The sequence below is a fragment of the Bubalus kerabau genome, chromosome 2 (assembly GCF_029407905.1).
Source record: "Bubalus kerabau isolate K-KA32 ecotype Philippines breed swamp buffalo chromosome 2, PCC_UOA_SB_1v2, whole genome shotgun sequence".
NCBI lineage: Eukaryota > Metazoa > Chordata > Mammalia > Artiodactyla > Bovidae > Bubalus > Bubalus kerabau.
The window spans coordinates 158300057-158327986 of NC_073625.1; the positions used below are offsets into that span (position 1 = coordinate 158300057).

At 39.7% G+C, this 27930-nt stretch overlaps 1 protein-coding gene across 10 annotated transcripts in view; it reads left to right on the forward strand.

Annotated features, from left to right (window-relative positions):
• PLCH1 (phospholipase C eta 1) overlaps positions 1-27930 on the forward strand; it is a 251755-nt gene that overhangs the window by 131282 nt on the left and 92543 nt on the right. For all 10 annotated transcript variants that reach the window (XM_055569262.1, XM_055569268.1, XM_055569271.1 and 7 more), the window contains 3 exons: positions 8868-9014; positions 11015-11257; positions 24187-24317. In XM_055569262.1, the coding sequence (XP_055425237.1) occupies positions 8868-9014; positions 11015-11257; positions 24187-24317 (521 nt within the window). The remainder of the gene's footprint in view (positions 1-8867; positions 9015-11014; positions 11258-24186; positions 24318-27930) is intronic.

Below are 27930 nucleotides of genomic sequence, written 5' to 3' on the forward strand. Positions count from 1 at the left end.
ATTTGGATGCCATGTAGACTAAGTGGAAATGTTGGAAATCTCCCCTCAAATGATTGTATTATGATACTTTAAATTGGAAGTGTATTTTTTAACAGCATTTTCTGCTTGAGGGACTTGCTGCTGCTATGTCGCTTTAGTCGTGTCCGACTCTGTGCGACCCCATAGGCGGCAGCCCATCAGGCTCCACCATCCCTGGGATTCTCCAGGCAAGAACACTGGAGTGGGTTGCCATTTCCTTCTCCAATGCATGAAAGTGAAAAGTGAAAGTGAAGTCGCTCAGTCGTGTCCGACTCTAGTGACCCCATGGACTGCAGCCCACCAGGCTCCTCCGTCCATGGGATTCTCCAGGCAAGAGTACTGGAGTGGGGTGCCATTGCCTTCTCCACTTGAGGGACTTAGTGAACTGATAACCGCTAAAGAAATTTACTTAATATTTTAAATTGACTGTGGCAGAAATGATTGATTTAATCCCTCTGTGGTGTTGGAGAAGACTCTTGAGAGTCCCTTGGACTGCAAGGAGATCCAACCAGTCCATTCTGAAGGAGATCAGCCCTGGGATTTCTTTGGAAGGAATGATGCTAAAGCTGAAACTCCAGTGCTTTGGCCACCTCATGTGAAGAGTTGACTCATTGGAAAAGACTCTGATGCTGGGAGGGATTGGGGGCAAGAGGAGAAGGGGACGACAGAGGATGAGATGGCTGGATGGCATCACTGACTCGATGGACGTGAGTCTGAGTGAACTCCGGGAGTTGGTGATGGACAGGGAGGCCTGGACTGCTGCGATTCATGGGGTTGCAAAGAGTTGGACACGACTGAGCAACTGAACTGAATTAAACTGAACTGAAAGAGTTGAATTCTAAAGGACCTTATAGACCACTTTGCTACGCCTTTTATTTTACAGATGAGACTCAGAGAGCTTTAAAACTCTAATTATGTAATAAAGTTAGAAATGCAGTCCTCGACTCATCTGTTCTACTCTTTAAATATTTATACTATTTTGTTAGGCAGTGATTAAAATGATAATTATTAAGACTCTATAGAAACATGGAAAGCTGTTTATAATACAAATGAAAAAAAGAGCAGCATGCCAAATGGCTTAAATATCATGATTGCAACCAATATGACAAATTTGTGTTCATATTGAGGTCTGGAGCATAACAGACAAAAACGGTATGTGTGTTATGTAATGGGTTAAAGGGCATTTCTCCCTTAATGTTTTTGAACATTGCGGCATTGTATCCAACTAAACTTCTTTTCTAAAAATATTAGGGCTACCACAGGGGGAATGTGAAATCAAAGAGATTGTTGGTAGCTGCCTGAATCTGTCGCCTGTATTTGCACTTTCCCCAGATACTTTCCAGCACTGGAAATGTGTGATGAGGTTCTATTATCCTATGCCTCTGACACTTCCATTGTTTACCCGCCCCTGGAGTTTTGCCTTTATTCCCTTGTTTCTCACCCTGTTTTATGGAATCTACTGACCCAGCATGGCTGGTGAATGACTTTTATAGCAGGTAGTAACTACAGTTACCTATCTTAACTGAATGCAGAATATAAAGAAATTATGCTGACCCTTAAGTAATTTAGGGCTTCTCTGGTGGCTCAGATGGTGAAGAATCTGCCTGCAATGCAGGAGACCTGAGTTTGACTCCTGGGTCAGGAAGATCCCCTGGAGGAGGGCATGATGACCCACTCTAATATTCTTGCCTGTGGAATTCCATGGATAGGGGAACCTGGAAGGCTAAATACAGCCCATGAGGTTGCAAATAGTCGGACATGACTGAGCGACTAATACTTAAGTAATTAAAGTGAAGTCGCTCAGTCATGTCCGACTCTTAGCGACCCCATGGACTGCAGCCTACAAGGCTCCTCCGTCCATGAGATTTTCCAGGCAAGAGTACTGGAGTGGGGTGCCATTGCCTTCTCCAAGGAATAATATTTTGTCTCTAAGATGGGTGATTATTACCCAGTGGAATGAGTCCCAAAGACTGAGGGTGCTCCTTCTCTGGTTAGCTGTACCACTCCAAAGGACCGTCTACTCTCAGGTTTGAAGAACGGAGCGATAGGTTTAGATGACTTTCAATCCGGTTAAAAAACAATTTCAGAAAGCAGAGCACTCATTTGTGGATTTGCCTGTCGCGTGGCTCTGATGCCTGAAAAGTAGCCAGAAAGAAAAGAAAGTACTGTGCCATGATGAGCCTGCTTCAGTTCTTTGTGGCTTTGGACGCTGCCTTCTGTAAGAATTCTATTTCTGGTCAGAGTTGCCACATCAACTTAAACTTCATCTAATTGCAAGTTCACTAGACTTGTTTTTTTTTTCAAGTTGACTCTAACTTTGTGTGCTAGAGAACATCACAGGGAAAACATAAAGCAGCTACATAAACAATTTAAGCAGCACTTTGTTTCAGACTCTAGCTCTGCCAAGAATATTTGGATCATATATACTAGTTCACGGCAGTGGATAATGCTAGGGTTTCAGTCCATAACTGAGCTATTGCAATAAACATAAAGCTAGTGAATATTTAATATACTATTCAAACACACTCCCTCTCTAAGGGATTGGGTCTCATTTTCTAAAATGTTTGGGTTTCTTTGGATGATGCTTGCTAAGTGGCACGTGGTGTTATCTCAACTAACTGATTAAACTTTTATGTCACTGTGCTTTTCCTGTTAAAAAGTTGAGAATATTATATCCATAATGGTTTTATTTCAGGGAAAAGAAATGGGACTGTGAAAGGTCCAGGGATAGAAGAGGCAGCATGAGACAGGGCAGAGGGCACTGTGTCTGATATATAGACAGTCCTTCCTACAGGTCTTCAGTCCTCGCTTTAGGTCTTTGGTGATACAGTTAAATCAACTTTCTGTTCTTGCATAAACAGTTCATTTTATTCTCCTTTCCCAAGCAGACATCTTCCTGAATTATATCTTTTATGCCCCCTCTCCTTTGCTTAGAAATATCTAGTGAATCTGTTAGTGCCATTGTATTTAAATCTTAGGTCAGGCATTCTTACCTCTATGCATCTAGTCTTATCTGACCCCAAAAATCAAATATCCTGTTATAATTGCCTTTTAGGACACTGCACCAAAGAGAGCGAAGCATCCTTTCCTATCCTCTGATTACACCCATGCTCTTTCCTGTCCTCAAGGCTCCACGGACACTGTTTTATTACCACATTCTCCCTACCCCCACACACTGTATTCTCTTTTTGCTATGGACTCCCATGTATTTTTTATTTTATTTTATTTAACTTTACAATATTGTATTGGTTTTGCCATATATCAAAATGAATCTGCCACAGGTATACATGTGTTCCCCATCCTGAACCCTCCTCCCTCCTCCCTCCCCATACCATCCCTCTGGGTCGTCCCAGTGCACCAGCTCCAAGCATCCAGTATCGTGCATCGATCCTGGACTGGCAACTCATTTCATATATGATATTATTTTTGTCATTGTATTTTTGTCATATCAAAATTATTGATATTTTGAAAATATCAATAATAAAACTGTAATAATAGCTACCATTTATAGTGTTTATTTTGTGCCAGGCACTGCTTTCGGTACTTTACATGAATTAACTCATTCAGCCTTCAACAACATTTCAAGGGGTAAGTAACATTATTCCCATTTTATAGACAAAAACCTGGAGATATGTTCTTGTTCAGTTGCTGAACAAGTCATGTCCAACTCTTTTGCAACCCCATGAACTGCAGCCTGCCGGGCTCTTCTGTCTTCTACTATCTCCCGGAGTTTGCTCAAATTGATGTTCACTGAATCTGTGATGCTATCTAACCATCTCATCTTCTGCTGCTCGCTTCTTCTGCCTTCAATCTTTCCAGTCATCAGGGTTTTTTCCAATGAGTTGGTTCTTCACATCAGGTGGCCAAAGTATTGGAGCTTCAGCATGAGTCCTTCCAATGATATTCAGGGTTGATTTCCTTTAGGATTGACTGGTTTGATATCCTTGCAGTCCAAGGGACTCTCAAGAGTCTTCTCTAGCACCACGAAAAAATTGAAAGCATCAGTTCTTTGGTGCTCAGCCTTCTTTGTGGTCCAACTCTCGCATCTGTACATGACTACTGGAAAAACCGTAGCTTTGACTAGACAGACCTTTGTCCACAAAGGGATGGCTTTGCTTTTTAATATGCTGTCTAGGTTTGTCATAGCTTTTCTTCCAAAAAGCAAGTGTCGTTTAATTTCATGGCTGCAGTTACCATCTGCAGTGATTTTTGGAGCCCAAGAAAAGAAAATCTGTCACTGCGTCCACCTTTTCCCCATCTATTTGCCCTGAAGTGATGGGATTGCATGCCATGATCTTAGTTGTTTGAATGTTGAGTTTTAAGCCAGCTTTTTCACTCTCCTCTTTCACCTTCAACAGGAGGCTCTTTAGTTCCTCTTCACTTTGTGCCATTAGGGTGGTGTCATCTGCATATCTGAGGTTGTTGATATTTGTCCTGGCAATCTTGATTCTAGCTTGTGATTCATCCAGCCCAGCATTTCGAATGATGTACTCTGCATACAATTTAAATAAGCAGGGTGATAATACACAGCCATAACATACTCCCTTCCCAATTTGGAACCAATCAATTGTTTGGTGTCTGGTTCTAACTATTGCTTCTGGATCTGCATACAGGTTTCTCAGGAGGCAGGTAAGGTGGTCTGGTATTCCTATCCCTTTCAGAATTTTCCACAGTTTGTTGTGATCCACACAAAGGCTTTAGCATAGTTGATGAAGCAGAAGTAGATGTTTTTTGGGAATTCTCTTGCTTTTCCTGTGATCCACCGGATGTTGGCAATTTGATCTCTGGTTCCTCAGCTTCTTTGAAACTCAGCTAACACATCCAGAAGTTCTTGTTTCCTGTACTACTGAAGCTTAGGTTGAAGGATTTTGAGTATAACCTCACTAGCATGTGAAATAAGCATCATTGTACAGTAGTTGGAACATTCTTTGGCATTGCCCTTCTTTGGGATTGGAATGAAAACTGACTCTTTCCAGTGCTGGGGCCACTGCTGTGTTTTCCAAATTTGCTGCCATACCGAGTGCAGTGCTTTCACAGCATCATCTTTTAAGATTTGAAATAGCTCAGCTGGAATTCCATCACCTCCACTAGCTTTGTTCATAGTAATGCTTCCTAAGGTCCACTTGATTTCACACTCCGGGATGTCCAGCTGTAGGTGAGTTACTACACCATTGTAGACCTTTCTTGTACAGTTCTTCTGTGTATTCTTGCCACCTCTTCTTAATATCTTCTGCTTCTTATGGGTCCTTATTGTTTCTGTCCTTTATCGTGCCCATCCTTGCATGAAATGTTCCCTTGGTATCTCTAATTTTCTTGAAGAGATCTCTAGTCTTTCCTATTCTATTATTTTCCTCTAATTCTTTGCATTGTTCATGTAAGAAGGCCTTCTTATCTCTTGTTGCTATTCTCTGGAACTCTGCTTTAAGTTGGATATATCTTTCCCTTTCTCCCTTGCCTTTCACTTCTCTTCTTTTCTCAGCTATTTGTAAGGCCTCCTCAGACAACCACTTTGCCTTGTTGCATTTCTTTTTCTTGAGGATGGTTTTGGTCACCACCTCCTGTACAAAGTTATGAACCTTCATCCATAGTTCTTCAGGCACTCTGTCTGCCAGATCTCATCCCTTGAATCTATTCACCACCTCTACTGTATAATCATAAGGGATTTGATTTAGGTCATACCTGAATGGTCTAGTGCTTTTTCCTACTTCAATTTAAGTCTGAATTGTAAAGAGGAGCTCGTGATTTGAGCCACAGTCAGCTCCAGGTCTTGTTTTTACTTATTGTATAGAGCTTCTCTATATTTGCCTACAAAGAATATTATCAGTCTGATTTCAGTACTGACCATCTGGTGATGGCCATGTGCAGAGTTGTCTATTGTGTTGTTGGAAGACGGTGTTTGCTATGACAAACACCCTTGACAAAACTCTGTTAGCCTTTTCCCCGCTTCATTTTGTATTCCACAGCTGAACTTACATGTTATTCCCAGTATCTCTTTGCCTTCCTACTTTTGCATTCCAATCTCCTATACTGAAAAGGACATCTTTTTTTTGGTGTTCTAGAAGGTGGTGTTGGTCTTCATAGAAATGGTCAATTTCAGCTTCTTCAGCACCAGTGGTTGGGGCATAGACTTGAATTACTGGGATGTTGAATGGTTTGCCTTGGAAACAAACAGATCATTCTCTCATTTTTGAGACTGCACCCAAGTACTACATTTCAGACTCTTTTATTGACTATGAAGTCTACTCTATTTCTTTTAAGAATAGTAAATATAATCACATGTGAATTAGATTTGCCCATTTCTGTCCATTTTAGTTTACTGATTCCCAAGATGTTGATGTTCACCCTTGCCATCTCCTGCTTGACCACGTCCTATTTACCTTGATTCATGGACCTAACATTCTAGGTTCCTATGGGATATTGTTCTTTACAGCATCAGACTTTACTTTCACCACCAGACACATCCATAACTGAGAGTCACTCCTGCTTTGGCCCAGCCTCTTCATTCTTTCTGGAGCTGTTAGTAATTGCCCTCTGCTGTTTTCCAGTAGCATATTGGACACCTTCTGACCTGGAGGACCCATCTTCTGACATTGTATCTTTTTGCCTTTTCATACTGTCTGTGGGGTTCTCTGTGGCAAGAAAGCTGGAGGGTTGCCATTAACTCTTCCAGTGGACCACGGTTTGTCAGAACTCTCCACTCTGACTCTTCCATCTTGGGTGGCCCTGCACAGCATGGCTCATAGCTTCATTGAGTTACCCTCGCCCCTTTGCCATGACAAGGCTACAATTCATGAAGGGGCATGGAGGCATTGAGGGATAAAATAATGTACCTAAGCTCATACAAGCAAGTGGAAGATTTGGAATTCTGTCCCAGGCTGTCTGGATTCAAATGGTGTTCTTAACCACAGTTCTAAACTACTGTTTGTAAGTGATCTTTTTAGAGGCTTCATTCTTTTAAAATTTAACTCTGTAAGTCAAAGTCTCCTTATTCTCTGCTTTACCTCATTATATAACCCTGTGCCTGGAGCAGGGAGTGACTCTGTGAATATTTGTTTATTGATGTGACCTGATGTCAGAGGTCAAAGAAATTCTAATAGGTTTTTCTGAGAGTTTTGACTTGCTTGGTTAGACTTGATTTTTTCTTGATAAACTGTTTTCTGTTCTCCGTCTAACTGTTGGTATGAGATGGTCAGGGTGACTGTCAAGAATTTAAACCCATGACATTTATTACCTAAATGAATGGTGCTAAGTGGTGGGTAAATTTACTAATGTGTGTAAAATCAAATCTCAAATTTTGTTCTGTGCTTCAAAGTAAACATTTTAAATTTGCATGTTTTTTTCTTACGCAGTATTTTATTACTTGCATATTTGATATGTCAGATCAAAGGAATAAGAGCAACCTGTACTTCACCTTTCTTGCAATATCAAGTCCTAGAAATATATTTAATTTTGCACAGTTTTTCCTTGATTTCTTTGGGGGAAGAAAAGGCTCTTCATGGAGGAAATGGTCAAAGTTGGTTATGTTAAAGTTACTTTGAGAATTCTGTGCATACTGTGTTAAGCTCTGGGATCAAACTCTTTCCTATTTAATATAATGACAAGTAAGCCAAAGAAGCTGAAGTCTAACTTTGAAGTTTTGTTTACCATGTTTCTTTTATCTAACAGCATGCTGCTTGATAAGGTAGGTGCTCAGAGCTAGCTGTTTCTGGTTCTCTAATGGTTACATCTGTGCCTGTGTGTTAGTCAGTGAAACAGAAGCAGTGTCTGGCTGATGCAATGAGAAAAGGGCATTTGGAAGAGGATTGTATAACTTGGAGAGCCAAGGGGGAAAACTGGATATTTGCAGCTTTAGGAAGGGTGCCTGTGACAATTGTAGCAGCTTGAGTGTCCGACCAGGAGCGTCTCTGAAGTTCTGGCCTTTGCGATGACTCCGTTCCGTTTTCATTCAGTGCTCTGCTCAGGAGTTCTGCTTCTTGGAAGGGAGCCAGATTTGCTCTCCACCTAAGCCAGGTGCCCATTTCTTGCTTGGGATGGTTGACAGGTCACCATAGGCACATAAGATGGGAAAATAAGTATTTCCAAAGGAAATGTGGGTACTATTAGCAAAGAAAAGGAAACGGACATCAACAAAAGATGCTCATTGCCATCAAGTTTCATCTCAAAGCAGCGAGTTTAAATGAAAGCATTAACTTGGATGATAAGTGAGTTGGATTTTACCTGAGTTCAATCACTAAGTTATTTCTCTACTTAGAAAATACTGGCAGCCAAATTCCTTAACAAATATTTTTTATTTGTGCAAACTTGATTTTTTTTCTCTGACCTCATTTTAAAATGTTTACTTAGCTGTTTTCAAGTATATACAAAATTATAATATGAGCCCATATGCAACTTCAATGATTGTTGAAACATTTTGCCATTCATGTTTTTGTTAATTGCATTTGGAAGCATTAACATAAGATGATTTTATAGTTGGCTGTATAAAAGCTCACAAGATTTAACATAAAGTCTGAAACTTGCTTTATGAATGTATATTCAAGTATCAAATTATTTATTATTGGTTTTTATACCAAAAACATGTTGCCAGTTAGAAAAAAAGATATACTGTTCAATGGTCATGCATTATTTATCTAGAAGTAGACTTTTATTTCCATCAGTGAGGCTTTTTTCTGGCTTAAGCCTGATAAATCAATTCTTTAACAACTCTGTTTTCAGGTTACCTCTTCTAAATTTGCCTTCTGGCTCTTGGAGGCTTTGGGATGTGAATCAAAGGTTTCATTCAGCAGTGTCTCTGAACAGCAGGAGGCACTTGCACCGTGTGAGAACTGACTGTGCTCCAATCTCGTTTGCAGTTGAAAGATGCATGAGCGTAATGCAGTCTGGGACACAGATGATCAAGCTGAAGCGTGGGACCAAGGGGCTCGTCCGGCTCTTTTACCTGGATGAACACCGGACCCGCCTCCGATGGAGACCCTCTAGGAAGAGTGAGAAGGCAAAAAGTAAGACCAGCTTTTGAATTCTTGACTTGACCCAGTAACACATGGCTTCTATTGGATGGGCTCTGTGGAAGTTTTAGTTTGGTAAAACTTGCATATTTTTACAAGTTTTAGGGGGTCAGTGGTTACAGAATGTGCAGAGACAGAATAAGTGATGACCATTTTTGCTTTTGTTAATTTATCAGGAACTTTAAATCCATAAAAATTTCTCTTATCCACTAGTGCTGTTGAAGGTAATATTTATCCTACATTGAAGACATGTTGTATTTAGTTGGGATATGAGGTTTTATAGTTTGAGGCCTTTTGTTTTTCTTTAAAAAAGTGAAGGAAGTCATAAATCCAATAGGATTAAACTGTTTTGACATATTCTGTGCACAGTTAACTGACGAATGGATTGACAAAATTGTTTTAATGATATCAAATAAAATAGCTTTGATCTGCCTCCTCCATAAAGCCTCTCTCCCAATCCTAAACTCAGTTTCTAGTCCATGCTGAGTCCCCTGGAGCATCTCTCTCATGTGCTCCTTCCTCTTGTTTTCACATGGACCTCCTTCATCCAGGGTTTCTATCTTTCTGGTGGCATATGCAAAATCTCCTAACCAAGCTCCATTTGCTAGTTTCTTCTGCCCTGACCAGTGAAGATGCTTTCCTCTTCATGTCACAGATGACCTCCACTAAATTAGGCTTATGTGATATACAGTTTATTCTCACTTAACAAGAAACCCAGAGACTGGCTGGCTCCAACTTTGGGACGTTGAGTCTCTAGTTCTGTCTCTCTGAGCACTCTTGGCTCTCTCCCTTCTGCACTGACATTGTAATTGAGGCAGCAGTAACATGGCTTCACAACTGATAGGCTTCAAGAAGATGCAGAAAAGGGATCTTCTCTTCCAGTGCTTCCTTTTCAAGAGGGGAGAGCCCCATTCCATGCCCTTCCCTCAAGCAGAATGCATGTCTCCTTGGTTACAAGTGGTTTATGTTCCAACACCTAAAGCCATTATAGGAGACCGGAGTGGGGCCACCCCAATGCCTTAGCCGTACCGGAACCTGCCCTGCAATGGTCAGAGGCTCATTTCCCCATGAGTGGAAAGAAAGAAAAATTGGCACTTGCCATTAAGGCAGAGCAGAGGCATGGATGGTGTATATGGGCAGTTAGTAAGATTACAACTTTCTGATTCATGCCCCCAAACAGGCAAGTGAATAAACAGAATGTAGTGTTTAATCCAAAGTAATCCTCTCTGCAAGTGTTCCCCTGACCCAAGCCTGCAGTGTTGCTCCACCACCTAAATAATGCTCATCTCTGCACTGTCACTCCAGCTCCTCATAACCTAGCCTCTACCTGCCTTTCCAGCTTTGTCTCCTGTTACTCTACTTCCTGAGCTTTTCAGTCCAGCATCTCTGGAGTGGGGCTAATGTTTCTGTATCTTTATGCCTCTTTTCCCTGATTGACCATCTTGTTTTCTCCTCCACCTCTCAAGCCCCGCTCTGCCTTCACCCTTATAGCTTTCTCTCTATGAATCCAAATCACATTTAGCTATGCTATTTGGTTGCCATCAAATGTTTTTTCCCTTCAATTTTTTTTTTCCCTTCAATTTTTAACTGCTGTCGTATGCATATTGTAAAATATCAGAGTCGGCTCTAGGTCTTTGTATGTTTTCCTTGCATAAATGTATAAACTATACATTTGATATATTCACATCCCCCTTTTCTACCAGTCTTCTTGCCCCCTGCTGGGCTTATCTGTTTTCCTATCATAAATTTTAACACTTCCTGACCCAGTGCCTAGGAGGGTATTGTCTGAGTGCCCAGGAGGATAGAGTAGTACATGGAGAAGGTTACTAGCAGGAAATGATAAAGCTTGTATTGCACATTTGGACTTTTCAATTGTCTGGACAATTCACAGACAATTAATTTTATTTTTAAATCTTAAGATGATTTTACTTTTCTGAATCTGCACACATATCTTCACCTGCCAGGTAACTGCACTTTCCTCACTTTCCTCACAGTACTTATTGACTCCATTTACAAAGTCACCGAAGGTCGGCAGTCTGAGATATTCCACAGACAGGCTGAGGGGAACTTTGATCCCAGCTGCTGCTTCACCATCTACCATGGCAACCACATGGAGTCCCTGGACCTCATCACCTCCAACCCCGAGGAGGCACGCACCTGGATCACAGGCCTCAAGTACCTCATGGCTGGCATCAGTGATGAAGATTCCCTTGCCAAAAGGCAGAGGACCCACGACCAATATCCTCCCTAGAACTTTAATTCTGCACTCTGTATGTGTCTGTGTGTCTGTATGTGGATTAGACTATACTTTTCCCCATAATTTTGAGGCTTAAACCCACTTTCCTTGCTGTCTTTTTTCTTTACCCTTAGCACCTTTCTGCCCACTCCTCACTCCCACCCCAAGTAAACGAATGTGTAGAACATGTAGAAACTTAAGCTTACGTGAACTCAGGAGCAAACTTCTTTGGAGGAGACTAGATTCAGCTTCATAATCTGCTAGGTCTCCAAATGCAGCGTAAAGTTTCCTAAGAGAGACGAAGCAACGAGCAAAATGTTTATTTGAGTTAGAGGAAATCCCACTTTGTTATAGAGTTAGTCTAGTTTAACAAACACTTTTTTTTTCTTTTTCAAATTCATAAATTTTATCACAAACTTCCTAGTTGGGGCAGTGGTAAAAAATCTGCCTGCCAAGGCAGGAGACACAGGAGACGCAGGTTTGATCCCTGGGTCAGGTAGATCCCCTGAAGAAGGAAATGGCCACCCGCTCCAGTATTCTTGCCTGGAAAATCCCATGGATAGAGAAGCCTGGTGGATACAGTGCATGAGGTCATAAAGAGTCAGTCACGACTGAGCAGCTGAGCACATACATATTTACAAAACACTTTTTTGAGTTCCAATTATATACCAGCTGTTAAGTTCTTTCCTGCTTTTTCTCTCTTCTTAATTTACAGTTTGGAATCTGAACTGATTGATCCTTAAGGGGAAGTTATTTTTTACTTATATTTACCCTGCCTAAATTGTTCAGGAAACTGGAGTTTCTTGATTAAAATTCTGATTCTCATTCTTGATTAAACCCATTCTTTGGTCCTGCAGCATTGACAGGATAAATGATTAATGTGATTAGTCTGCAGGCACCTCTTCTGCTAGGATCACCTGGACATGTGACATGCATGGCCATTCTGGCCTCAGTTTCCTTATCTGTAAAGTGAGGGTATTAGACTCATTGGCTGCTTTGGCTCCCTTCTTCACATTTTGAATGGTCTTAAAATACATGTTTCTCCCTCCGCCTGTAGGAATTAGTACTACTTTCCTGCTGTCATTGGAATGTGCACCCTAATTTTTTTTCCAGAGTAGGGGTAAATTTGTGCTGCTTGAGCTATAATCCTCACCCAGGGTACTGTTGAAGCAGGGTGGAACTATTCAACCCATGAAAGGATGTTGACAGTGCAAAGGTCTAAGCTGATGAGCCATGATGTTTTCATCAGTATTCACAGCATGCAGGTAAACCCAACTGGGATTCATAAGTGAACAAAACATAAACATAACAATTAACTTTGTATGCTTAACTCCTTTACATTTGACAAAAAAACAAATAATGAATGCTTTCTGGTACAAGCCACAGAACCATACTAACAGTGCCTCAGACAATACAGAATATTCATTTTCTCATGAACAAGAGACCTGAGGTAGAGTTAATTCAGTGGCTCAGTAATGTCATTAGAAGAGATCTAGGTTCTGCCATTCTCAGCATTTTGGCTTGGTTCATTAACTGGCTACCCTTTGGTCAAAGAGAACTGCAACAGCTCCAAACAGAGAAACGCTGCCCAGAGGGTCAAAGTTTCTTCTCATAAACCTCCCCCTCCTTTTTTTTTAGGAGTAAAGAAGAACTTCCCAGGAGTTTCACAGAAGACTACCTCTCATCATTGGCCAGAAATGCTATTGTGGGCCCATTTCTAAACCAACTCTGACAAGAGAAATTAACATAATTGGACTTTGATCTCAGGACCCTTTTTGTATTTTTAGAACCTGAAGACTCCAAAGAGTTATATGTGGGCTCCATCTACTGATATTTGTCATATTAGAAATTAAATCTGAGAATTAAAAAAGCTCATTAAAAATTATAATAAACTATTACATATAAACATTTTTATGGAAAGTAACTTTTTCAAAGCAAAACAAATTAGTAAGAAGGGAGGTATTGCTTTACTCTTCTGCAAGTCTTTAAGCTTTTCGACATGTAAGACTGTATCATCTGTAAACACATAATTTTACTTCTTCCCTTCTGATTTGGATGCCTTTTATTTCTTTTTCTTGCCTAGTTGCTCTGACTAGAACTTCCAGTACTTTGTTGAGCAGAAGTGGTGAAGGCAGGCATTCTTGTCTAGTTCCTAATCTTACAGGAAAAGCTTTCAGTCTCTAACTATTGCGTATAATATTTGCTGTGTTTTTTTCATATGTACCTTTTATTATGTTTGGGTAGTTTTCTTCTATTCCTATTTTGTTGGGTGTTTTTATCATGAAAGTGTATTGAATTTTGTCTAATGCTTTTTCTGCATCAACTGAGATGATTGTGGTTTTTCTCTTCATTATGTTGATGCAGCATATTACATTGATCAATTCTCATGTGTTGAATCATCCTTGTATTCAGGAATAAATCCCACTTGGTCATGGTGTATAATCCTATTAATATGCTGGTGAATTGTATTTGCTAGTATAGCTGGCCCTTGAACAGTGTAGGAGTTGGGGTGCAGACCTCTTGAGCAGCTGAAAATCTGAGTATAACTTTATAGTTGGCCCTCTGTATTGAGGTTCTGTATCCGTGGATTCAACCAGCTGCAGTGCATGTAGTACTGTAGTACTTATTTATTGAAAAAAATCCACATATAAGTGAAACCACACAGTTCACACACATGGTGTTCAAGGGTCAACTGTATTTTGTTGAGGGTTTTCCACCAGTGTAAATAAGACATAATGGTCTGTAGTTTTCTTCTAGTGTCTTTCTCTGCCTTTGGTATCAGGGTAATGCTGTCCTCATAGAATGAGGTAGAAAGTATTTCCTCCACTTTAATTTTTGGGGAAAAATGTGACAATTTGGTGTTTGTTGTTCTTTAAATATGTGGTAGAATTAACCAGAGAAACCATCAAGTCTAGAGATTTCCTTTGTTGAGAGATTTTTGACTACTGATTCCATCTCCTTACTAGTTATAGATTTATTCAGATTTTTCCATTTCTTTGTGATTTAGTCTTGGTAGTTTTTATATTTCTAGGAATTTGTCCATTTCATCTAGCTTATCCAATTTTTTGGTGTACAGTTGTCTACAATGGTATCTTATAGTCCTTTATGTTTCTGTAGAATCAGTAGTAATGTCCCCACTTTCATTTCTGATTTTAGTACCGAGTCTTTTTTTTTCTCTTTGTCTGTCTAACTAAAGGTTTGTTGATTTTTATTAATCTTTTTGAAAAAAATACTTTTGATTTCACTGATTTTTTTTCCTCAGTTGTTTTCCCACTTCATATCTGTTCTTGTCTTTCTTATTTTCTTCTTTCTGCTATCATTTTAAATCTATTGAGACTTCATTGGTGGCCTAAAATGTAATCTATCCTGACAATGTCCCATATGCCCTTGAGAAGAATGTATATGCTGTACTGTTGGGAAGAGTATCTATATATGTCTGTTAGATCTAGTTGATTTATTGTGTTGTTTAAATTCATTTCCTTAGTTCTGTCTGATTGTTCTATCCATTATTGTGAGTGCAGTCTCCAAGTATTATTGTAAAACTTTCTCTCTTCAATTTTCTCCATTTTTGCTTTATATATTTTGATGGTCTGTCATTAGATACATGCATGTTTATAATTGTTATATCTTCTTGTTGTATTGAGACTTCTGTTAATACATACTGACAGTCTCTTACAGCCTGTTTTGATTTAAAGTCTATTGTTTGATGTTAGTATAGCCACCCCTGCTCTCTTTTGGTTATGATTTGCTTCGAATATCTTTTCTCATCCTTTCATTTTCAACCTGTTTGTGTCTTTGGATCACAAGTGAGTTTCCTGTAGACAGCATATAGTTCAGTCAGGAATTTTAATCTATCCTGCCCATCTGTCTTTTGGGGAGTTTAATTGATTTACATGGAAATAATTATTGATAAGGATTAATATGTTATTGTGCTATTTGTTTTCTTTATGCCTTATATCTTTTTTTGGTCTCTTATTTCTTGACTAATAAGAGACCATCCTCTTTTTATGTGGGTTTTTTTTTTTTTCTTTTTTGGTTGCAAAATAAATTCCTTCATTGTTTCTTTTTATGTAAATTCTATAGCTGTCTTCTTTGTGGTTATCTTGAGGATTACATTTAATGTTCTAAAGTTACAATACTCTAGTTTAAATTTATACTACTTTAGATGAGTAGGTTTTTGAATCTGATTTGTTTGTTCATGTTTACTAGCAGTAGAAAGTTTTCATATTTGAGTTCATTGACAGCTGAAGAATTGCATCTTTTGAAAATATGCTATCTGGAAAGTGAGCATGCCCTAGAATCACACAGAGGAACCATTTTATAAGAAATATAGAATAGTTGCTGTTTATGTCAGTGAGGAAAGAAAAAGAAACAGGAAGTTAATGAATAATGAAGAGGAAGCTAGTGTCACAAATAGGGAAATTTATGTTGAGTCAGGGAGCCATTCTCATAGAGATTTGTCAGAATTTGATAGGGGTTTAGATAATGTCTTACTATCAGGGTTTAGATAATGTCTTACTATCAGAATGACATCCCTGATTAGATGTACATTTAATTATATTAATTGGGGAGAACAGAGCTGAGATGTTCATTATTATTACATTTCAATTAGACCTAAAAATTTCAACTGTGAATGAATAATGAGAATAGTGAGTCTTAAATGATTGCATGAATAAAATCCATCCAGTGTAAAGTGAAATTCAGGTGATTTCTGCAGTATGGCCATGTTGAATGGAGGTAGATGTGGTACCTGTGTCTATCAGCAGCAACACAGTGTTGTGGTTAATGACTGAAACTGGTGCTGCCCTGTCTGGGGTCCAGCTCCAAGGCTGCCATGTGCTGTGTAACTAGGGGAGTTACTTAAACTCTTTTGCTTCAGAGTCTTGAACACATTGATGATGATAATGATGGTGCCCCCCTGTCTCACTGTGTGACCATCAAATGAGTTGGTTATACACAAAGTGCTTTGAATGTTCTCTGGCTCATAGTAAGCATTTTATAAATAGTAGCTGCTGCTGTTATTGCTAGAGAGGGATAAGGATTGGCAGACTTTTTGCTTTTCCTGTTCAGATAGATTGACATCTAAAAATGCAGTGTCCACAGCAAAGATGATGATGCTTAGGTACTTAGCCTCACCATATTCCTCCATCACATCATTCTCCTCTGTGATTCCTCCACCTTACCTCTTGACGCCACTAGGGAAATTATTACCTCTAGAAGACTCCAGGCAGTCCTTTATGGATGTTGCCAACTGAAGCCTTACACCTTCCCTATAAATTTGGAGTTTTGCTTGTCGGGCAAATCTGGCCCTCCCTTCTGGTTACATGGCCTCCTGAGCTAAGAATGGGTTTTCTATGGCTGAAAAAAAATCAAAAGGAGAATAAGATTTTTTGACACATGAAGTTTTATGAAATTCAGAGTTCAACATCCTTAAATTTTATTGAAACACAACCATGCCAGTTCATTTATGTATTGCCTGTGGTAGCAGAGTTGGGTATTTGCAGCTGAGACCAAATAGCCTGCAAAACCTAAAACATATACTATGAGGCCCTCTTCAGGGCCCTGTTTGCCTACCCCTGAACTAAATAATACTGTTCAATGCTTTACATTCTCCTAAAGTTTTCTGATTAAAAAATACTAGGCCAGAACTTTTCATTCAGTTTTTACTCTCCTAGTTTTTCTTTGTAAAATTGCTATTTATTTTCTTAAATTTATTGTGTATTAGCTAGGAATCATTAATTCAGGGCTTTCTTGGGCACTCATGTGTTAATTTTGAAGAACAACTTTGGGGTATCAGAATACTTTTACCTGCAGTTATATCTTATCTTATACCATGTGTACCGTTACTGAGAGAATGGTGTTTCTTTAATAGAATCTTAGAGTTGGAAGGGGCTTCAAGGTCATCTAGTTGTGCTCGCTGACATTATGGACAAAGAAATGGAAACCCCAAGAGGTAATATAAGTGACCCACTGTCATAGGGCCAGGTCAGAATGAAGTCAGAACTAGTGTATATTACTTGTCTGAGTCTACTTCTGTTTCTGTCTTACCAACCCTAGATCCCTTAAACCAACAGTCCAGGCCAGCTCATGTGTTGACGCTGAAGGCCTTGCAGACACAAGCTCATCCAAAGCCCGTTTGTTTCTGCAGAATATTCATGCTTAGGGTTTGTTTATCCCTGCTTCTTCCCTGGAGGAGTCTTTAAGGTGCTTTGGTAAATAAGTTTAGTATCAAAGGATGAAAATACTGCTGTCCTTGGACTCATTTAATCATTTCTTTGAATTCTGACCAAATATTTTATGGGGCACAGAGCAGTGTTCATGGTCAAAAGAAATAAAGCTCATGCAATGGGCACTGTAGGCCCAGAAAACAGAAACAACAAGATTCAGGTTCTAACTAGTAACTGGTCCAAATGTTTTACTCTTGATTCTTCAGTTATTTTCCCCCCTGGGTCCTGTGTCACCTTTTAACTTCCAGGTATCATATATAATGAGGTCCTACCTGAACTCTATGAGGAACAATTGAATTTGAAAGAACTGGCCTGGTTATTCTCAAATGTTATAAAGGGAACAAGATGTGAAACAGATATTTACAGTTGAAAAATCACTTGTGATTAACTTTAGGAGAAATAAGACTATCATATTTTATTTTCTTTCTAAGGTATAATCTCCTATAATCATAATCTGAATTACCTAAAAATATAAATGTTCTGAGTTACTACTAAGAGGTCAGTTAATATTTTGACTTAAATGAAAATCTCTCTGAGGTCACCTGCTTGATGAATATTTTTCGTTGACCTCTTCCTTTGACCTACTCCTACCTTTGTTCTTTTCCTCTTCATTATTCTTCGAATTTTAAAGCTAATTTTTGTTTTCTTTTCTTTCTTCTTTTTTTAAAAGATTTTTTGACGCAAATCTTTTTTTTTTTTTTATGTTGTTGTCGTTCAATAGCTATTTCATGTCTGACTATTTGCATCCATAAACTGCAGCATATCAGGCTTCCCTGTCCTTCACTATCTCCCTGAGTTTGCTCAAACTCATATCCATTGAGTCAGTCATGCCATCCAACCATCACAACCCTTTCTCCTTTTGCCGTCAGTCTTTCCCAGTGTCAGGGTCTTTTCCAGTCAGTCAGTTCTTCACATAAGGTGGTCAAAGTATGGGAGCTTCAGCATCAGTCCTTCCAATTCAGGACTGATCTCCTTTAGGATGGACTGGTTGGATCTCCTTGCAGTCCAAGGGACTTCAAGTGTCTTCCCCAACACCACAGTTGAAAAGCATCCATTCTTTGGTGCTCAACTTTCTTTATAGTCCAACTCTCACATCCATACATGACTACTGGAAAAACCATATTTGACCATTTTTAAAGTCTTTATTAAAGTTGTTACAATATTTCTTCTGTTGCTTATGTTCTGTTTTTTTGGCCACAAGGCACGTGGGATCCCAGTTCCCTGCTGCTGCTGCTAAGTCACGTCAGTTGTGTCCGACCCTGTGCGACCCCATAGACGGCAGCCCACCGGGCTCCCCCATCCCTGGGATTTTCCAGGCAAGAACACTGGAGTGGGTTGCCATTTCCTTCTCCAGTGAATGAAAGTGAAAAGTGAAAGTGAAGTTGCTCAGTCGTGTCCGACTCTTCGCGACCCCATGGACTGCAGCCTACCAGGCTCCTCCGTCCATGGGATTTCCCAGGCAAGAGTACTGGAGTGGGTTGCCATTGCCTTCTCCACCCAGCTCCCTGACCAGGCATCAAACCTGCACCCCCTGCATTGGAAGGTAAAGTCTTAACTATTGGGTGCTAGGGAAGTCCTTGGTTTTTCAAATATACATACAGTCCTATCTTCTATAATCTAACCCCTAACAACTGTGAATCATACATTAAACAAAAGTCCTCTGCTAAAATGTAACTGGGAATTTTAAACTCATCCATTTGTTACTCTTTTCTTATGCTTCCTCAGTATGTAAAAAAATCCAATACTCATCTTCTGGGAGCCTTTTAAAATCTCAGTTCACATGATATAAATCCTTTGCATCTAAACTCATATTCTCAGGCACCTAGAATCTTAACTGAACTTTAAAGCAACCTCTAGCATATCAGGTTATAGTTCCTTTTCCTGCCCTTGATTTAGAAGTTGGGTCTATTAGCTAAGAACCGTCAAAGCTAGTAATAGGAAGAGGAACAGTGTAGAGACAGCATTCTATGTAGGAGAAAATAGAGATAGACCAAGTTGCAGGAGACCTGGGGTTGAGACCTGGTTCTTTTTAGTAATTCTTAACAAATTTCTCCCTCTCTTCTAGTTTTATATCCTCATCTGAACAATAAGGAGATTAAACAAAGTGGTCTCAATATCTAAATGTAAGAGTGGAACTGAGAAAAGGGAATTGAAAAGATCGTGTAGTGTGAGGTATCAGTTCAGTTCAATCGCTCAGTCATGACCTACTCTTTGCAACCCCATGAACCACAGCATGCCAGGCCTCCCTGTTCATCACCAACTCCCAGAGTTTACCCAAACTCATGTCCATTGAGTCAGTGATGCCATCCAACCATCTCTCTGTCATCCCCTTCTCCTCCTGCCTTCAATCTTTCCCAGCAAAAGGGTCTTTTCAAATCAGTCAGCTCTTAACATCAGGTGGCCAAAGTATTGGAGTTTCAGCTTCAAAATCAGTCCTTCCAATGAATATTCAGGACTGATTTCCTTTAGGATTGACTGGTTTGATCTCCTTGCAGCCCCAGTGACTCTCAGGAGTCTTCTCCAACATCACAGTTCAAAAGAATCAATTCTTTGGCGCCCAGATTTCTTTATAGTCCAACTCTCACATCCGTACATGACCACTGGAAAAACCATAGCTTTGACTAGACAGAACTTTGTTGACAAAGTAATGTCTCTGCTTTTTAATATGCTGTCTAGGTTGGTCATAACTTTCCTTCCAAGAAGTAAGCGTCTTTTAATTTCATGGCTGCAGTTACCATCTGCAGTGATTTTGGAGCCCCCCAAAATAAAAGTCTGTCACCATTTCTATTGTTTCCCCTTCTATTTGCCATGAAGTGATACGACCAGATCCCATGATCTTAGTTTTCTGAAAGTTGAGTTTTAAGCCAACATTTTCACTCTCCTCTTTCTTTTCATTAAGAGGCTCTTTAGTTCTTCTTCACTTTCTGCCATAAGGGTGGTGTCATCTGCATATATGAGGTTATTGACATTTCTCCTGGCAATCTTGATTCCATCTTGTGCTTCATCCAGTCCAGCATTTCACATGATGTACTTTGCATATAAGTTAAATAAGCAGGGTGACAATATACAGCCTTGATGTACTCTTTTCCCAATTTGGAACCAGTCTGTTGTTCCATGTCCAGTCTGTTGCTTCCTGACCTACATACAGATTTCTCAATAGGCAGGTCAGATGGTCTGATATTTCCATCCCTTGAAGAATTTTCCACAGTCTGTTGTGATCCACAGAGTCATAGGCTTTGGCATAGTCAATAAAGCAGAAGTAGATGTTTTCCTGGAACTCTCTTACTTTTTTGATGATCCAGTGGATGTTGGCAATTTGATCTCTGGTTCCTCTGCCTTTTCAAAATCCAGCTTGAACATCTGGAAGTTCACGGTTCATGTAATGTTTAAACCTGGCTTGGAGAATTTTGAGTATTACTATACTAGCATATGCTGCTATTGCTAAGTCACTTCAGTTGTGTCTGACTCTGTGCGACCCCATAGATGGCAGCCCACCAGGCTCCCCCGTCCCTGGGATTCTCCAGGCAAGAACACTGGAGTGAGTTGCCATTTCCTTCTCCAATGCATGAAAGTGAAAAGTGAAAGTGAAGTCGCTCAGTCATGTCTGACCCTCAGCAACCCCATAGACTGCAGCCTTCGAGGCTCCTCCATCCATGGGATTTTCCAGGCAAGAGTACTGGAGTGGGGGTGCCATGAGATGAGTGCAATTATGTGGTGTTTGAACATTCTTTGGCATTGCCTTTCTTTCAGTGAAAACTGACCTTTTCCAGTCCTGTGGCCACTGCTGAGTTTTCCAAATTTGCTGGCATATTGAGTGCAACACTTTCATAGCATCATCTTTCAGGATTTCAAATAGCTCAGCTGGAATTCCATCACCTCCACTAGCTTTGTTTGTAGTAATGCTTCCTAAGGCCCACGTGACTTAGGATTCCATGATGTCTGGCTCTAGGTGAGTGATCATACCATCGTGGTTATGTGGGTCATGAAATCTTTTTTGTATAGTTCTTCAGTGTATTCTTGCCACCTCTTCTTAATATCTTCTGCTTCTGTTAGGTCCATACCATTTCTGTCCTTCATTGTGTCCATCTTTGCATGAAGTGTTCCCTTGGTATCTCTAATTATCTTGAAGAGATCTCTAGTCTTTCCCATTCTATTGCTTTCCTCTATTTCTTTGCATTGATCACTGAGGAAGGCTTTCTTATCTCTCCTTGCTATTCCTTGGAACTCTGCATTCAAATGGGTATATCTTTCCTTTTCTCCTTTGCATTTAGCTTCTCTTCTTTCACAGCTATCTGTAAAGCCTCATCAGAGAACCATTTTGCCTTTTTACATTTCTTTTTCTTGGGGATGGTCTTGATCACTGCCTCCTGTACAATGTCTTGAACCTTCGTCCATAGTTCTTCAGGCACTCTGTCTACCAGGTCTACTCCCTTGAATCTATTTGTCACTTCTACTGTATAATTGTAAGGGATTTAATTTAGATTATAACTGAATGGTCTAATGGTTTCCCCTACTTTCTTAAATTTAAGTCTGACTCTGGCAATAAGGAATTCATGGTCTGAACCACAGTCAACTCCTGGTTTTGTTTTTGCTGACTGTACGGAGCTTCTCCATCTTTGGCTACAAAGAATATAATCAGTGTTATTTTGTTATTGACCATCTGGTAATGTCCATGTGTAGAGTCTTGTCTTGCGTTGTTGGAAGAGGGTGTTTGCTATGACCAGTGCAGTCTCTTGGCAAAACTCTGTTAGCTTTTGCCCTGCTTCATTCTGTACTCCAAGGCCAAATTTGCCTGTTACTCCATGTGTTTCTTGACTTCCTACTTTTGCATTCCAGTCCCCTATAATGAAAAGGACATATTTGTTGGGTGTTAGTTCTAAAAGGTCTTGTAGGTATTCACAGAACCATTCAACTTCAGCTTCTTCAGCATTACTGGTTGGGACGTAGACTTGGATTACTATGATGTTGAATGATTTGCCTTGGAAATGAACAGAGATCATTCTGTTGTTTTTGAGATTGCAACCAATCACTGCATTTTGGACTCTCTTATTGACTGTGTTGGCTACTTCATTTCTTTTAAGGGATTCTTGCCCACAGTAGTAGATGTAATGGTCATCTGAGTTAAATTCACCCATTCCAGTCCATTTTAGTTTGCTGATTCCTTAAATGTCAATATTCACTCTTGCTATCTCGTTTGATCACTTCCAATTTGCCGTGATTCATGGACCTAACATTCCAGGTTCCTATGTAATATTGCTCTTTATAGCATGGACTTTACTTCCATTACCAGTCACATCCACAATTGGGTGTTGTCTTTGCTTTGACTCCTTCTCTTCATTCTTTCTGGAGTTATTTCTCCACTGTTCTCCAGTAGCATATTGGGCACCTACCAACCTGGGGAGTTCATCTTTCAGTGTCATATCTTTTTGTCTTTTCATACTTTCATGGGGTTTTCAAGGCAAGAATACTAAAGTGGTTTGTCATTCCCTTCTCCAGTGGACCACGTTTTGTCAGAACTCTCTGCCGTGACCCACCCATCTTTGTTGGCTGTACGTGGCATGGCTCATCAGATCAGATCAGATCAGTCGCTCATAGTTTCATTAAGTTAGACAAGGCTGTGATCCATGTGATCAGATTGTTTAGTTTCCTGTGATTGTGGTTTTCATTCTGTCTTCCCTATGATGGAGAAGGATAAGAGGGTTATGGAAGCTTCCTGATGGGAGAGACTGACTAAGGGTGAAACTGGGTCTTGTCCTGATGGGCGGGGCCATGCTCAGTAAATCTTTAATGCAATTAAATTCCCTCCCTGTTATTTGACCTGAGGCCAAACTGTGGTGGAGGTAATGAAGATAATGGTGACCTCCAAAAGGTACCATGCAGGCACTGCTGCATTCAGTGCCCCCAACCCTGCAGCAGGCCACCGCTGACCCATGCCTCCACCGGAGACTCCTAGACACTCACGGGCAAGTCTGGGTCAGTCTCTTGTGGGGTCACTGCTCCTTTCTCCTGGGTCCTGGTGCACACAAGGTTTTGTTTGTGCCCTCCAAGAGTCTGTTTCCCCAGTCTTGTGTAAGTTCTGGTTGCTCTATGGGGGGGGTTGATGGCAGCCTCCTCCAAGAGGGCTTATGCCATACCCAGGTCCACTGTACCCAGAGCCCCTGCCCCTACAGCAGTCCACTGCAGACCCGTACCTCTCCAGGATATACTCAGACACAATTCTGTCTCAGTCTCGGTGTGTTCTCTGGGTCCTGGTGTGCCCAAGGTTTGTTTGAGCCTTCTAAGCATCTCTGGTGGGTATAGGGTTTGATTCTAACTGGGATTTTGCCCCTCCTTCCATCTTGCTGGGGCTTCTCCTTAGAGATATAGGGTTGACCAAAAAGTTCATTTGGATTTTTCCATAAGATGCTACAGAAAAACCTGACCAAACTTTTCTGGCCAACCCAATAAATAAGCTTCCTGGGTGATATGATTTGACCATCATTTCCCAGTGAAGGGAATCACCTCCATGTGTCCTCCTCTTACCATTCTCAGTGTTATTGTCACTATTAGTAACTTACTAAGAGCCTGTGGATTGTGGGGTCTCCTCAAAAGAATTTCTTCTCAAGTTTGTTGTTAATGATCAACCTCCTTGTGCATATTCTGTGAAAGTAGTTTTTATTTTGATGACGGTGTAAGTGGCAAGTGTTTCCTTGACCTTTCTGCAAGTGGGTGAAGCAGACCTTTGAGGAAGCTGATAAGAATGGCGATGGCTTATTGAACATTGAAGAGATACACCAATTGATGCACAAACTAAATGTCAATCTGCCCCGAAGAAAAGTCAGACAAATGTTTCAGGTATGTTTTCACAATGGGATTGACCTTACATAAAATACACTTTGGAGGGTAATGGTATACTGAGATATTTCAAAAGGCTATTTTGTTTTGGTGGAAGCTAATATTACCTGCTGTATATCGTTTTGTTTTTCTTTGAAGACAGAGGCATTTTATTTCATCAGAGAAAACTTCCCAAACTTAACATGCATCCACAGTTTCACTTCCTAAAATGTGTTGTGCCGTTTTCAGAGTGATTATAAGCACTTTATTTGACAGTTAAATAATGGGGTAAATAGGATGAAGTCCCTTGGAGAGGATAAGATCTCATCTATCAACCTCATGGTCTGTAATGAGGATCAGAATAAAGACTAAGTAGTGTGAAAAAATAGCACTTGTGGAACTCCTCAAGAGCCCTCTATTTTGTTTCAGAGGAGTTGAGGATTTTAGAATCCCTAAGATTTAGAAGTGCTGTATCACTCCTGCCATTTAGGGAGCTCTCCAGAAGTTCATTCCACTGCTTGTTAGTATTAGATGAGATGTTCTTTCCCTGTTTGAAAGTCCTGGAGGAAAATTCTTAGACCCAAATTTATCCTGTGTCCCCCAGCTCAGATTGTACTCAGCCTTCCGTCTGAGATGCTGAAGTGAGTTCTATTAAGTTAAGATTGGCACAAAGACAGTGTTCAATTATTAGCAATTCCTAGAACATTAATTTTGGAAAGGCTTTTATTTGAAGATAAGTCATACATGTAATTCATGTGTTGTAGTAATTTGCTAAGTGAGTAGGTAGTTCATATTTTTTATGTGTAAAATTAAGTAAGAGGGTTATATTTTATGGTTAATGCGTTTTGCTCCCTTTGTTTTCTGACCTCCTGTTATCAGAGGTGGTAAGGGCAGAAACGACATGAGGGGTGAGTTGCAACAGTGAATGGAAGATGGAGGCTGGCTTTGATCTGTGACCTCTTACAGTTACACATCCTGTGGTCCGTCCTTGGAAGCTGGAGATAGTTTGCACTGTGGGAACTTGGGCCCATTGCACTGAAGAGAAAGGAAAGAAGAGGAAGGAATGAGACACACTATGAAAGGAACTAGAGATGGAGAGAGGGACTTTGGAGGTGAACTGAGTTGTCACAGAGTGAACTGTCTGTAAACTGCATGGAGAGGTTTGCCATGTTCCTGGCACTCCCTGTGACACCTAACTTTTGTTCTGTTGCGAGCCCCATCTCCCATCTGTTCCTTTTCATAGATGTTTATCATACTGGAGAGAGAGCCCTGATTAAATCAGAGAGGGCACACTTATAGAGGGGGGCAAAGTCTATACCTACAAAAATAATGATCTGGGAGTACTTTTTGGAAGTAAGAGAAGTAACATTTAATTTTGACTTATTTTTACTTCTGGATTTTTAACCCTCTTCAGATACCTTTTGTCTCTAATGCACAAGTATTTTGAGGATAAACCACGAAATGTTTATGTTAAAAGTCTTGTGAGTTCAAAGTTAATACTTCAGAGAAGTTTTTTTCCCAAAAAACTTTAAAATTCTTATTTTTTTGTATTGGGGTATAGCCAATTAACAATATTGTGGTAGTTTCAGGTGAGCAGCGAAGGGACTCAGCCATACATATGCATGTATCCACTTTCCCCCAAACCCTCCTCCCATCCAAGCTGGCATATAATATTGACCAGAGTTCTATGTGCTATGCAGTAGGTTCTTGCTTGTTATCCATTTCAAATATAGTGGTGTGTACATGACTTTCCCAAAGTCCCTAACTATCCCTTCCCCCTAGCAACCATAAGTTCATTTTCTAAATCTATGATTCTCTTTGTTTTGTAAGTTCATTTGTATCATTTCTTTTTAGATTCCACATATAAGGGACATCATATGATATTTTTCCTTCTCTGTCTGACTTCATTTAGTATGACACTCTCTAGATCCATCCATGCTACTGCAAATGGCATTATTTCATTCTTTTTAATGGCTGAGTGATATTCCATTGTGTATATGTACCACATCTTCTTTATTCAGTCCTGTTGATGGATTTTAGTTGATGGACTTGATAGTCCTGTTCAGTCCTTTATTCAGGTTGCTTCTATGTCTTAGCTATTTTAAACAGTGTTGCAATGAATGTTGGGGTACATGTATCCTTTTGGATCATGTTTTTCTCTGGATATATGCCCAGGAGTGGGATTGCAAGGTCATATGGAGCTCAATTTTTAATTTTGTAAGGAACCTCGATACTGCTCTCCATAGCAGCTGCACCAATTTACATTCCCACCTACGGTGTAGGAAGGTTCCCTTCTACTTTGGAGATGTTTTAAGAAAGCATTAAGGTCTCTTTTTGTGACTTTGAATTTAAAGATTGAAAGACTTCTCAAGCAAGGAGTGACAAGAGAAGTAGCTGGGCTTCTAGTGTAAACACAGATTATTTCTACCATAGATTTTGCATGTAGCTCAGGATGTAGTAATGGGAACAAGGACCTTAGCGTTGTTTTGTTTTTGTTTTTGTTTTTTTAGCATTGTTTTAATGAGCATATTTTCTTCTTTCTTTCTTTCTTTTTTTTTAAACTGAATTACTGGTAAAGACATTAAATGCTTCCTGGAATTTTCTTTGCCTTCTTGTTGCAGTGCAAGATTCAACTGATTTTTAAAAAGTAATCTATTAGGGTATGGATAGCTTCTTTTGAAGTCTTTGAGGCTGTTGCTTAAAACCTCAGAGTGGTACTGTTCTTAATGGTTTAGGCATTTCCAAAGAAATCTTGAAAAATGTATCATCTCTCTATCCAGGGTTATATATTTTGAAAAAAGCTACAGCAGAAATATGAACATTAGACATACTTTCTTAGGATGCAAAGACTACAGCCAAGAGCCTTAAACACCAAAATTGTTGGTATTCTGTAGATCACTCTATCACTGCTTTTAAAATGACAGAAGGAAACAGCAATCAGCCTCAAAAAGAAACTCTGTGTGATGTAAATATCGGTCCAAGTGTTTGTTCATAGTTGACGCAAAGTTAGCAGAGTTTAAAAAGATATATTTTTATACACACTTTGACTTTCAAAGCTATGTTTAAAACCACATACCAGCTGACTATATGTCACAAAATCTATGTATTTCAAAATGCCATTCATCCCCTGTCAGTTTTTGTTTGGTTTTACAACTGTGTTCACTTAGAATAGAGAACATATAAATGGGTTGGTTACTCATTATATATTCTCAGCAGTTTTATGGCTTTATGACAAATTCAGCCAGTCAGACGGCAGGTACGTGGTAAAAGATCCTTGCTCAATAATTACTAGGAGCAAATAATTTCAACTAGAGATAAGTGCAAATGGATTTTTCAAGCAGGGAGGTACCAATGATGCTGCTGGCTATAAGAGCAATAAGCTATCTATGTAGAATTAAGGGATTCTTTTATAGATAAAAGTTACATTTGATTGAATCACAGTTTAGAAGCTGATAAGAGACTAGTATTTTCGTCATATATTGAATGTATTTTCTCTTTTGCTTATGATTAGTCTTCTCCAAGGTTTCTTTTATTAGTTTTGTCAAAAGACCAGCTTTTGGCTTAATTGCTCACCTTTGATGTTATATCTTCTCGTTTTCTATTGTTTAGCTTTCTTCTTTTGTTTATAATTTAT